This window comes from Fringilla coelebs, assembly GCF_963513975.1.
Source record: "Fringilla coelebs genome assembly, chromosome: 3".
NCBI classification, from domain to species: Eukaryota; Metazoa; Chordata; class Aves; order Passeriformes; family Fringillidae; genus Fringilla; species Fringilla coelebs.
Window position 1 is genome coordinate 29,709,487 of NC_140030.1, and position 12,865 is coordinate 29,722,351.

Here is a 12,865-nt window from a genome sequence, read left to right on the forward strand (position 1 = left end):
CATTAGAATAATGATTTGAAAATTTTCCCATATGCAGTAGACATCAGTGTAATGAATAATTTTGATTTACTCCTCAGGATTTTAATAATTTTTTTTTTTTGCTTAGCAAATAAGCCTATGTTTATTAAAAGTACTCGGTTCATGAATGTAAACTTTGGTGAAATTACCCTTTCAATTTCACTTTCAAATTATTGTCTCAAGGAAAGTACATTTCAAGGTTAATTAACAGAGAGAGCTAAAGAAATGGCCAAACCCAAAGAATAATGACGTCAGTGAGGAACATATTTTCTGTTTGCTCCAGTAAAAAATGATCAAGAAAATGTAGCTTAACTTGTTTTCTGGCAGACTGAAATAGTTCTGCTAAATGCTGTCTCCTTTTCTGTAGAAGTTAATGGATTTAATGCAGTTTAGAAAGAAAAGTGGTGTAACAGCAGAGCAGTATGGTCACTGCAGTAAGTTTAAGGGACTGAGCAGGTGTACAAATATTTCCACTTGCTGTCTCAAGGTACTTCAGTAAGGATGCGACTGAGATCTGGTCATGTTTGGAAATGCTTAAGATAGAGGTAGTTTAATTTCCCTCATAAATGGTAATACAACAGGAAATTAGTCATCCTTCTGTGATTTTCCTGTGCCGTTTTTCCCACTGTAACAGATTCGTAACAGTGAGGCGTGTCTGCAGGCTCTGTGGGCTTCCGTGTGGGTGGTGGTGGACAATCTTTTGGGCAAGAAGAGGAAACTATGGTAATTGAATTTTAAGGTCTCCCACTTCCTAATCCTCCTGTTTGGGTTTCAAGATAGGGCTGCATCAAAGTTGCAACAAGTAAACTGACTTGAAGATACCCAAAAAACAAACACTTTGACCATCTTGACTGGAGGAAAATTGTTCATACTTCAGTTCCTTTGCTTGCTGAGTGTGATTGTCTGTTTTTACCTGAGAGGAAGACATTCATTTACTCTCAATATGTAAAGGCCAAAGAGGAAAATATTCTCAAAATAGGGTAGAAGGATCACAGTGACCTGCACAGTAGAACTTGTCCTCTACAAACATCTCCAGATTAAGTGGATGCCTTTAAGACCTGTTGAACTGCATCTTGTTGCCTCCTGTCTGGGATGCTGGGATGCCACTCTTCCATCAGGGCAGCCACAGCAGTACCACCCATCCCACAAGCAGTATTTGGGGGGCTGGGGAGTGCTCTTCAAGTCACTCATGCTGCAGTACTTCACTTGACACCCATTGTGTTATGTCAGGAATTTGGAATTTGTGGTCACTTTTTACCTGACTGCTGATTACCATGATGCCACACTGCTCGACTTATGGAGTTTACAGAGGGATCATTGAAAATTTAGTTCAACAGTGTGACAGCTTTTCTTTATCCTGAACAAGGACTGTGTTTAAAAGAACTACACCAATCACTTGCAATGGGAACTGCCTGCCAGTTTGCTTTATAAATGTTTCAGCAGTGATGTTGTATCACTGGATCTATACCTTTTTGTTTATCAACCTAATGCTTTGAAATTGCTTGGCAAAATCACATCAGTTGTAGCTGGGTCTTTTTGAAGTAGCAAGTTTTATCATTATAAAAGCTTGCATATTCAAATGATTTTAAAATTATCTGTTTTTACATTATCACAAGGTATTTCTGCATGCCTAATTGAAACTTCGTGTCTGTCTTTGTTTAACTTATCTCACTAAATTACATACATTTTCTCCCCATCTAATAGCATTTATTCTGTAAAAACTGAGGTCATGTGTTTGCTGGAATTCATGGTGAGGAAAGGCTGGATGAAAGTAGCTTGTGCATAGAACACACAAACCAGTCTATAAATGAAATAGATTTTCTTCCTTAATTAGACCTGCATTATTATTGCTAACTTTTGTATTATATCACAGTTGTGTTGAGAAGGAAATGTATTCCACCTCAGAATGTATTCCAGCAACACTCCCCACAAGTACATAAGGCAGCTGTCTACCCTTCTGCTTGAAAAACTATCAGCTATGTTTTGAAGCAACTTTCAAGATCCCAAAAATACATGTAATTGTCTAATATTTTGCTCTCTTGGCATCAACCATAATCTTCTGTGAGAAGTAACATGAATAACATCTTTAAGTAACCTCACTGTGCCACTTCAGCTGGGCTTTTTTCTTTTTTTTTTAACATTCTTTGTTTTACCATGGGGTCACAATAAAAATTTCACTTTTTTGAGGATATGTTCTGAGGCACTTTCTCTGAGATATTACATTTATGAGCAATGACTCCACCATGTCTCTGCAGATGTTTGTTGTGATGTATCAGGTATTTAAAATTGCTTTTATACCTGCAGAGTCACATGACAGGAGTTTAGCCCTTCTACAGTAAGTGGCAGAACTGTTCGCTGATTTTTCTGTAACTTCCTAACATATTTTTCTTCTATTGTCTCAAGTTAAATAATTTTTATTAGTGCTTGTCTCCTGATACTTTCAAAAAATATTAACTGTTAAAGTACTAAAATGGTATATCCTACAGATGCTTTCAATACAAATTCTTTTTAAAACTATTGCAGCATTTCCTAGTTTCCATCAACTTAGACTAAGGTTTGATGATATTTCCTTTAAATATCTGTCCACATGTTCTTCACAGTGTGGCTGCTTTTTATATTTTATGATCTAACCAGCGTATTTTCCCTTGGCAATACTTCCCTTTATGGTTTACCTCTTATAAAGGGATTCACCAGTTTCTGGTCCTCATTTTCAACATTTTGTACAACCCTCATGTGCCTACCAGTGCATCATGTATCATCTCTCTTCATAGCCACCATCACTCGTTGTGGTAGATTTTCTAAGCTTCAGTTGCACTTATGAACATCTCCATTTTACTGGCTTTTATTTTCCCCAAGCTACATGGTAATGTTTTAGAGATTTCCACTTCATGTTCCTCAAGCAGTACTCCAAGGGGCTTGCTTGGTCCATGGCTGGAACAGGCTTTATAGACTGTTTATGTTATTTAATTCCACTGCTGCACAAAGTAGGTAGAAGGCTGCCACCTTTCAGCCTCAAAGGTGGCCTGGCAGAGTCAGGAAAAGCCCATGTGTGCTAGGTCACCGTGAAGGATGCATCACATTTTCCTGCCAGCCTGGTGTCACACAAATAGGCTGGTTTTATACCTCACAGTGCCTTGTGCTGTTCCTAGACGTTGTTCTGCTCATCACCATAGCCATGCTCTTGCAAGGTCAAAAGTATCAAAGTGACAGTGACACATAGTAAATGACTTTGATTGCCTTGCAATACCTGAAGGGTATAAGAAAGGTGGGGGCAGACTTTAGTTGACCTTGTTGAGACAGGACAAAGGATAAAACTGAAGGAGGTATTAAACTGAAGGAGGGTCAATTTAGATTAGATACAAGAACGAGGTTTTTTAACAATGAGGGTGATGAAATATTGGAACAGATTGCCCATAGAGTTGGTGGATGCTTCATCCCTGAAAACATTCACCTGCAGGTTGGTTAGGACTCTGAGAAGCCTGGTCTAGTTGAAGATGTCCCTGCTCATTGCAGGAGGGCTGGACTAGATGACCTTTAAAGGTTCCTTCCAAACCAAACCATTGTATGGTTCTATGATCTCAATTGCTTTGGCTGTTGTTTACCTGGGGAGTTTGCACTTGTAGAATAGATTTCCTTCTGACATAAATGTTTTGAACACAACCCACAGCATATCCCATAGACCATAGATTGGATGAATGATAGATACAGGTATGTGTATTCAGTCTATATTCTATCCCTTTATCTGTGGTGGAGGGCTCCTCTGACCAGCTGTGCTATCCATGGCTGGAGGGAGTCAGATCTTTGATCTCCAAAGGAAGATCTCCAGAAATCAAATAGGAATGGACCCACGTAGATACTTTAGCCTGCCTTCCTACAAACATGTATTTCTATTCATTGCCAAGTTCTGTAGGAGTTCAATGGTAGCTCTTTTATTCATCTGTTTAGACAGAATTCACTGTAGAAGGGTTTTCTTTCATTTCTCCTGCAGGTTTCTTCTGCAGTTGTTTTTCCATGATCTCTTTCAGTGAATGTTGAGCAGAGATAGCATTTCTAAGTCATTACTTTGGCCAAGTTACCACAGTTTTAGAGCTGTGTTAGTTAACATGGCCTGTGTTGTTCTATCAATTTTTAAACGGAAGATCCTACTGAGGTTGGTGTGAACTTTTACCTCAGTTTCAATATCAGGATGTGGCTCCTTGTACAGGGGAGTCCTCCCTGCCTAGTTACCAATTGTACACAGCTCTCCTCCCTTTCCTTGAAGATAAATCTCCTTATCTGGTTCCTTTTTCTTGACAATAATATTGTAGAGAGAAGAAAAAGAATAAAAGTACTCCTTGGATAAAAATGTTGGCTATTAATTATCACCATTGTGCAGTTCCATTCTTGTGTAAGTCTTGTCCCCTTGGAGCCTTATTGTACAGATATGTGAGGCTAAGTATTTCCTCCCCCATAAAACGGACATTACAGGTTTTCATCTCATTCCCCTGCATAAAGTTGTCACTAAAATAAAAAATTAGCAAAACAAAATTCCACCTCTTCCTGAATTCTCAGAATTTCTTCACAGAATTAGAATATTGCTAACAATTAGAGCAATGCAAGTCCCACACTACCTAGATGAGAAAGTAAAGAAGCTTTACAGAGGTCACATTGTCATGCTGCTTTATGCATTTGTGTATGTATAAGCTACATAACTTGCACTGTAATCAACTTACCGTGATATTATTTGTTGGACATAACATTCCCATGCATATTTTAGTTCCATAAACTTATGGTGAAAGATGGAAATGGTGTGCTTCAGCTTTGTAAAAGATCATACACCTTATCCTTTATAAATCATATACCTTTTACTATATAAACTGAAATGATAGGAGAAATATCCTATAGTGAAATACTGTCTGAGATATATTTTTAGCTTCAGTGTTTGAAAGTGGAGAAATGGTAGATATAGAAAAGCTCTTAAAGTGACCACTTCTTTTTAAAATTGAAGTCAGACTACTTTCTAATCAATTTAAAACATTACTTGAAGATGTATGAGCTAGTAGCTTTGGATGCCTATTTACTTTCTCAAGTTTATATTGGGAATTAGGGATCATAAACAAAACTTAAATTCCTTTCTAGAAATCTGGGTACTTAAAAAAATTATGATTGTCAGGGCTCCTCAGTTCACCCTTATTGGGTCAATAAATATGTGTAATTGATTCTAAGTAAGGTGTTTGAATTTGACCAAAGATATAAATCATGCTGAAGCAATACATGAGTCTGAGTAATTTTAAAGATTTTAAAATTTTAATATTTCAAATTCTTAAATAAACAAAATGTAAGTTCTTTAATTGTGTGACATATCTAAGAATATGCAATATAATATGCAAGGCTTTTTTTTTAAATTATACAATGCAGAACTGTTACATATTCTTTGCTGATTACATTTAAAATTATTTCACATTTCCTGTTGCTATAATGGAAATTGGATTGCTTCCTCAAAGTAATTTTTTAAATTGTTTTCCAAGGTGACTCATGAAGAAAAGGGATACGGGGGGAATGACTATTCTAAGTTGTTCTGAGATGTCATTTGAAGGCTTTATGATTACATTGTGCATAAATCAGATATAAAGTTAAATCCCCAGAGCATCAGAACTTGTCTGTGATTTGGTCCCTGACTGAAAAAGGCAGATCCTTGCACTGAGTTCAGAAGGAAGGCTCACAAGTCAAGGATAAATTCAAAACACTCCAAGCTCCAGTGCCTGCTCAGGAGAGGGAGAGAGAAAAAAGAGACACTGAAGTGTTTTGAAAAGCCAAGCCAGAATTGCAGAGGAAGCAGCACAGGGCTGGTTCTTAGGATCCAGCGAGCATAAGGCCTTCTGCTATATTTAGTTCCCTTTCCCTGCCTTCCCCTCCCCCTTCAGTGCCTATATTTGAATTTGAGTTGTAGAGTAAGTTATCTTTCATTTAAAATGACTTTTTCTGTCAATTATTTATGGCATCCTAACTTAACAAGATAAATCACTTTTCAATTAATATTGTAGTTAAATATAACTATGCCTAATTAGTGCCGAGTTACCTCTTCTTTTCCAAAGGATACAGCCTTTATATGATGGCATGTGATTAATAATAATTTGTGCTTTTTCTTGCACCTTAATATAACATTGAAAGAATTGTTAGGAATAGCCAATTCTTATTATTAGAAATAAATGCCTTGTCTTGCCATCTGGATTTTTGGTCTAGTCTTAATTCTATAGAAAAATAGAGGATGAAACTAGCACTGAATGTTATAATTGTTTAATGCTTGTATTTTCAGGGTTTGCTGGAGGGTCCCCAAGGTCCACCTGGCAAAGAGGGTCAAAGGGTGAGTAAACTTGGTGAACAACTGCTCAGTGTGCTAACAGCTTGATGTGCGACTTCTGCCTAAGCACTGATAAAAAATGGTGAGGTAGCAGCTGAGTATGAAGCATGCTGACAACAAACTGAGCCTTGACACTTGAGGTTTCTCTTCAGTTGAAGGAGATTTAACAATTTCAACTATCTAAAGTGTTTTAATGACTGGCAGAACAGATGTATTGCATTGTGTTTCGTGCAGTATGTTTCTGCTGTAATTTTAACTGAAATAATATTAAAACTTTTCAGTTTTCCTTTTTTGTCAGGGGTGAACTATACTTTGCAACATCTAAGATATATAAAGATATGAATTTAGGGTCATTATCTAAAATATTAGCAGAAACCAGTAATACTGACCCAGGTCTTTTAATGCCATTATGCAACCCAGTATATTTGTACAAAAGATATGATACAGTAAAGGGGACTGCAAGAGACTGGAGGGGGAGGTGCAGAATATGCCAAATACATTAAATAAACCTTTGGTTATTTAGAATTTTAATATGATTAAGTAATGGACTGACTGGTTTCTTCTTGTTCTGTTTTTATTTTCCCTGACTTATTAAATTTGATAATTCATTAGAGCAGATAACAAATATTTATGATTGTATCACAAGAATTAATTCACTGTTGTAAATTTATAATCTAGTATGTTCCTAAAAGTTTGGAAAGATATTAAGACTCAAGCATTTCAATATTTTTACAAATTAAGTGTGTGCCCAGTTTGCAATTTTGAAGTTGGGCCTCAATAATTCTTGGTTTATTTAGGCATCTTGATATTCAATATCACAGTTAAAATATCTGAAGTAAAAAGATTAAGTGTTTCTCATCATTGGTCTTAGTAAACTACAGTGAATTTTTAAAGGCTAATTGAATGATTCCAATAATAGTAATAAAACTAACAGAAGACTAGCCCTTCAACAAAATGAGAAATAGCACTTAGGCCCTAAAGCTATGTTTTATGTTGGTTGTTACGTTTTAAATATAGTCATAAATTCCATTTAAGCTGAACACAGACACAAAAGCTGAGTTTATTTACATTTCTCACTAAAGACTGAGAACCTGATCAGAAAAACTCCATGCAGTGATGCAGAATTCAAAGTTGTGTGATGACAATGTTATTAAAGCACATTTACTAGCATGTTAATGTCCTTATTAAGAATTTTATAATTGCCATTAGTATTACAATTAGCAATTAAATATAGAGGATACTGAGAAAAGATAGTTGCATCCTCTTTTAGCATATTTTAGACTTGTTCTGTGGAGTATTGAATCTGCAAAAAGACTGATTCTTCTTTAGGAACAGTTATAAAGATTATTGTGTTTTAGAAACTTCACTCTTGGAACTTCTTCATTTTTATGCAAAATTTCAGACTTAACATACTGTATTATATTTAATGGTGGATAAATTGATTTGGAAATACTTTTTTTTTTTGCAGTAGGAATTAGTGGGTTGATACTTTCATCATGGACATTTTCCTACTCACACATAAAACTGAGCTGCTGTCACACTCCAGCCCCTATAAAAATGGGAGCACTGATGGCTTTGTAATCTCACTATGCACACAGCTGCCTGGAGCCAAACAATGGGACCAGCAGACTGTGGAGCCTCGGCATCTGTCTTTATCTTTCTACCAGCGAGATGCTCACAACAATACTCCTTCTGCTGGCCACTCCCGCCCAAGCATTAGCAACATTGTTGGCAGGCTTAATTCAACTCCCATGTGCTTTTGCATTTCCAATACATTTAATTACACAATAACATACCATTTGTAACAAGATCTCTGCTCTGTTTAATGACAAACAGGACAGTGCACATCTAATGGCTATTAAATGCTCCTTTTTATTCAATTATAGATGTCATGCTCCTCTGTTCTACTTTCAGCAGATCCTCCAAATCTTTCACATTATATGAAGTTATTGCTTTTCTCATGGGCTGTCTTTTGAAGATTAAAGCATATTATTGAGTGTGTAACTAGCTAATGTTTTTTTCTCCAACATATTATTCAGACCTAAAAGCAATATTGTGTCTATTCTGAAGACTGGAACTGTAACATATTAGGGGGGGAAAAAAAGAAACACTTGAAACTATCTATGCAATTTGCATGCCACACTTCGAGAACATGAACTTTCATTTTAAGTTGCCATTTGTATCATTCTTGCTATATTCAAAATTTAATCCACCTACATATGGAGCATTTTTAAGTGTTCAACTCCTTTGAAAAATTGTCTCAGATTAATTAGGAGTCGAGAGGACAATCATATAGTGTGTAACTTACAGACCTCAAAATACACATTGAAGCAAAAAGAATTAACAGTGTTAATGGTGATATTGAAGAAACATAGAATGCTCAGGTTAGAGCTAGTGACAGGTAAATGGCAATAGAAAATGAGTACAAAAGCAATGAAAACGGCATGCATTTTCATTTTCAGAGGGTTTTAAGTGAGGTTTTATTAGATCAACAGAGATCAGAGTTTCTATTAGAACTACTAAGAAATGCCAAAGAGTGGGTCCTAGAGTGGGCACCCATCTCCCTGCATTCACTAAAGAGGGAACTAGGAAAACTGTACCCCTAGTGAGAGGAATAAGTCTGACTACTAATATTTCTTTCACCTCACAGGAATAATCTGCACAAAAAATCACATCATAAAAATAGATACAATAATTAGTATAGAAATAGAGTGAATGTTGCTATTATTATAATAAACATAAAAACTGTAGATTTTGAGTTCAAACTTATGTCAACCTTAAAATGCTTGTTGACATGTACATCAAATTGGCTTAGAAATGCAAATGTACATCATTACTTGATTAGATTATGTCAGTGGTTTATTTATTTCAAGTGTAAAGGAGTTAAATACATTTTTTCAAATAAGGTGGTTTTTCTGATAGATGCGCTGTAGACAGAGTTACTGGTGTCATTTGAGCCCATGCATAATTATTAACACACTGAATATGTCACCTTACATGCCTTTGAAACATTACACTGCATATATAATATAGTAATATAATATATACAGTATATATTATATATACTATAATATATACTATAATTATAGTATATTTTATAGTATATTATATACTATATGTTTATAGTATTTATACTATATAGTATACCTCTATTAATTATAGTATATATATAGTATAATACACACTATAATATATACAATATTATATATACTATAATATTTATAATATAAGGGAGGAGCAGATTTTTGAGATGAAGTGATTTGTTTTCAGTTTTGCATGGTTTACTCCTGTGCTACATCTAAACAAAAGAAACTGCTTAGCATTTTCAGTAGCTCTACAAAAAAATCTTAAAAGATATTAAATGATTCATCACGTATTTTTCATCCTTAATTAGACTGTTACTCTGAAGGCAAAAGTAATTGTCATGGCAGAAGACATCATAACCTGATTATATAACAACCTGGCCAAATTCAAAGAGCACACAGTGAACTTATTTCTGATTTTTCAGTCAACCTGAGACTTATACAATACTGATTTAAAGGGCTCTAATAATGTCATCAGTGAATGTAGTTAAATTTTGTGTGAGCATGTAGAGTCCTTGTGTTTCTCCTTTTGCCAGGATACCCACTGCCACTCACCATTCACATTTGTGAGTCAATGTTGTGTTTTCCTGTGGGCTCAAGAAGTCCTCAAGTGTTTGCTCATCCTAAAAAAGTCTGGTGTTTACTCTTGTTCTACAAGTAGTGACTTTGTATAACATTTTTTAAGGTTTTTGATCCTTAATGAAGTGGTTTGTGTTAGACATGAGACCTTACTCAGCAGGAGTTCTGGGCTTTAGTTCTGGTCACTGAAAGAAAGGGGCCAGTAGGAACTCCTTCCTGCATGAGAAGTACTAGACTGCTCTGTGGGCTGGCACTACATTCATGCATAATTTTTCAGTGTCCATCACGTTGGCTTCAGGCATGTTCCTGCTGCAGCAACTTGATACTATTACACAACTGCCCAGAATGACATCAGGAGCTTCAGACGGTAATTGCACCTTACTCAGAAAAGTCCCTGGTCCAGGGTTACCAACCCACAAACAATCCTGAGATTGGGCACTAACCTAGCATTGCATGGAGTTTAAATCACAGTGGACTACCATGCCATCTTCCTGGATTCCTGTGTTGTGCAGAACTATTACTTTCCTCAATCATCTTGCACTTCCTAGGTGAGCTCATCTTTTCAGAAGTCCAGTTTCCACTTCGAAGAACATCAACAACATTCTTTCTCCCAGTGTTTCTTGTAAATCACACATTTCAAAATGTGCATTTTATTTTACACTTAGCATGCATCTAATCCTCCATTAGCCTCTAGCAACTGGGTTTTTTAATGTCTTCTTTGTATTGAAGAGGTATTTAGAGTTTTTTCTCTACAATCAAATCACCATTCCATTAATTTTTGAAAAAATTCCACTAGGAGCCTTCAGTTCCCAGGCAAAGAATTTTCTGAAATCTTCAAATAATTTTGCCATGTTGCTGTGTATTCTTATAAATTTCTAGTACCTCTAGTTTACAGGCTGCATGGAGCTTTCCAGACTCTGCCTTTATTGTGTTAAATGCAATGAAGTTTATATTTCCAAAATAATATTCCAAATGTTTTGAAAAGTAATTCTTCATTTCAGTTGGATATTTTTGTAGCAAGGATTTTCCCTGAAATTTGTGCATTTTTTATAAATATTTTTTTTTCTGAAAATTATTCAGTTTTAAGAATATAATACCTCAGTGAATTCCAAGAATTTTCTTAATGTGAAGGATCAAGACAATTTTATTAGACAGCTATACTGTGAAATCTGGAGTGATTTTGCATTCTCAGCTGGCCTCTAGAAGAGCCAGCCCAGCATGCAGCTGAAATACACAGCAGTTTGTGCAGCAGTTTCTGCTTCTTTACAATCCTCTTGGTGCCTTCTTGAGCTCCTGGGCACTTTTTCTGGGGTTTGGGCAGTTTTGGGAAGACTCTGAGGACGCCTGTTACCTCCAGGTGAGGCTAAGGTAAGGGTGGCTCTGGCAGCTTCTGGCAGACTGTCGGCTGTCCTTGAGCGGCAGCGCCGCAGCAGGGAGGTCAGGCTCCTGCTGGCCCGTGCCAGGATGGGGGCTCTGCAGGAGCAGTTTGTGCAGCCATGGCAGAGGCAGCCAGGAGATGCAGCAGTGGCTCAGCAGTTCGTGCAGGAGGCATCAAACCTTCCCTGTCCAGCACGCACATCCTTAGGGATGGCGGTCCCAAGGCACAGGACCCAAGGACTGCAGAAGGAGCAGTGGCAGCTGTTTGCTGGCAGGCTTTGGTACCCAGAGGGAGGACACAGCTGTCTGTCCATAGGGCCTCACACATTACAGTCCTCTCTTGGTTATTTGGAATGGTCATGGTGACTGGGAGAGAGCAAATGTCACTTCTGTCTGCACAAAGGAAGGTGCAAGGAGCTACAGGCCAATAGGCTTCAACCTCTGGCAATGTGAAAGAGGAAACCTTCTTGAAAACCATTTCCAAATGCATGAAGGACAAGAAGAAGCTTGGGATAGTCTGCATGGATTTATGAAAAGAAAATTTTCTTGACCAAATACATTGCTTTCTACTATGATGTGGCCAGCTTGGTGGATGAGAGGTGAGCAGAGGATGCCAACCTCAGCTTTAGCAAAGCCTTTGGCATTATCTCCCATTATCTTTGCAGACAAATGGACAAGGTACAAATTAGATGGGTGGATAGTGAAGTGGATTGAAAACCAGCTAAAAAACAAGGCCCAGAAATTTGACATTAGGGACACAATATCCACTTGGAGATGAATCATTAGTGGTGTACCCCATTAATGGGGCTGCTCCTAGAGACTGTCCAGTGTCCTCATTAACAGCCTGGGCAATGGGGCAGAAGAAATCAAGAGCAAATCATGTTCAACAAGAGCAAATGTGAAATTCAGCATCTTGGGAGGAACAACCCCAGATATGAGCATACACTGAAAACAAACTGTCTGGAAGAAAGCTTTGTGTGGAACTCTTTGGGCAATAAGCAGACCATGAGCCAGCAGCACATCCTTGTGGCATAAAACAGGCCAACAATATCCCAGCCTGCATTTGAAAGAGCACTGCCAACAGGTCAAGGAGATATCCTTCCCTTTTGCCCAGCTCTGGTGAGACCACCTCAAGGAAGGCACAGACTTCCTCAGGGGTGTCAAAGTGCAACTGGAAAAATTTCCAAGGAAGGAGAGGCTGAGAGCTGGGACTCTTCAGCCTGGAGAAGGGAATCTAATCAGTGAGTAAATATCTGATGTGTGGGAGTAAAGAAGAGGGAGACACATTCCCCTCAGTACTAGCTGGTGGCAGGACAAGAGGCAAGGGGTAAGAAATTTTTAAAAAAGGAAAAAAAAACAAAGCCCAGAAAATTCTATCTTAACATAAGAAAACACTTTCTTATTGTGAAGTTTGACAAGTACTGATGAAAGCTGCCCAGAGGAGTTGTGGAGTCTCTATCTGTGGAGA

General features: G+C 37.3%; 1 protein-coding gene across 7 annotated transcripts in view; it reads left to right on the forward strand.

The window, feature by feature from the left end:
- The window catches only part of COL19A1 (collagen type XIX alpha 1 chain), a 174,049-nt gene that overhangs the window by 96,298 nt on the left and 64,886 nt on the right, over positions 1 to 12,865 (forward strand). For all 7 annotated transcript variants that reach the window (XM_084203250.1, XM_084203249.1, XM_084203254.1 and 4 more), the window contains one exon: positions 6,314 to 6,361. In XM_084203250.1, the coding sequence (XP_084059376.1) occupies positions 6,314 to 6,361 (48 nt within the window). The remainder of the gene's footprint in view (positions 1 to 6,313; positions 6,362 to 12,865) is intronic.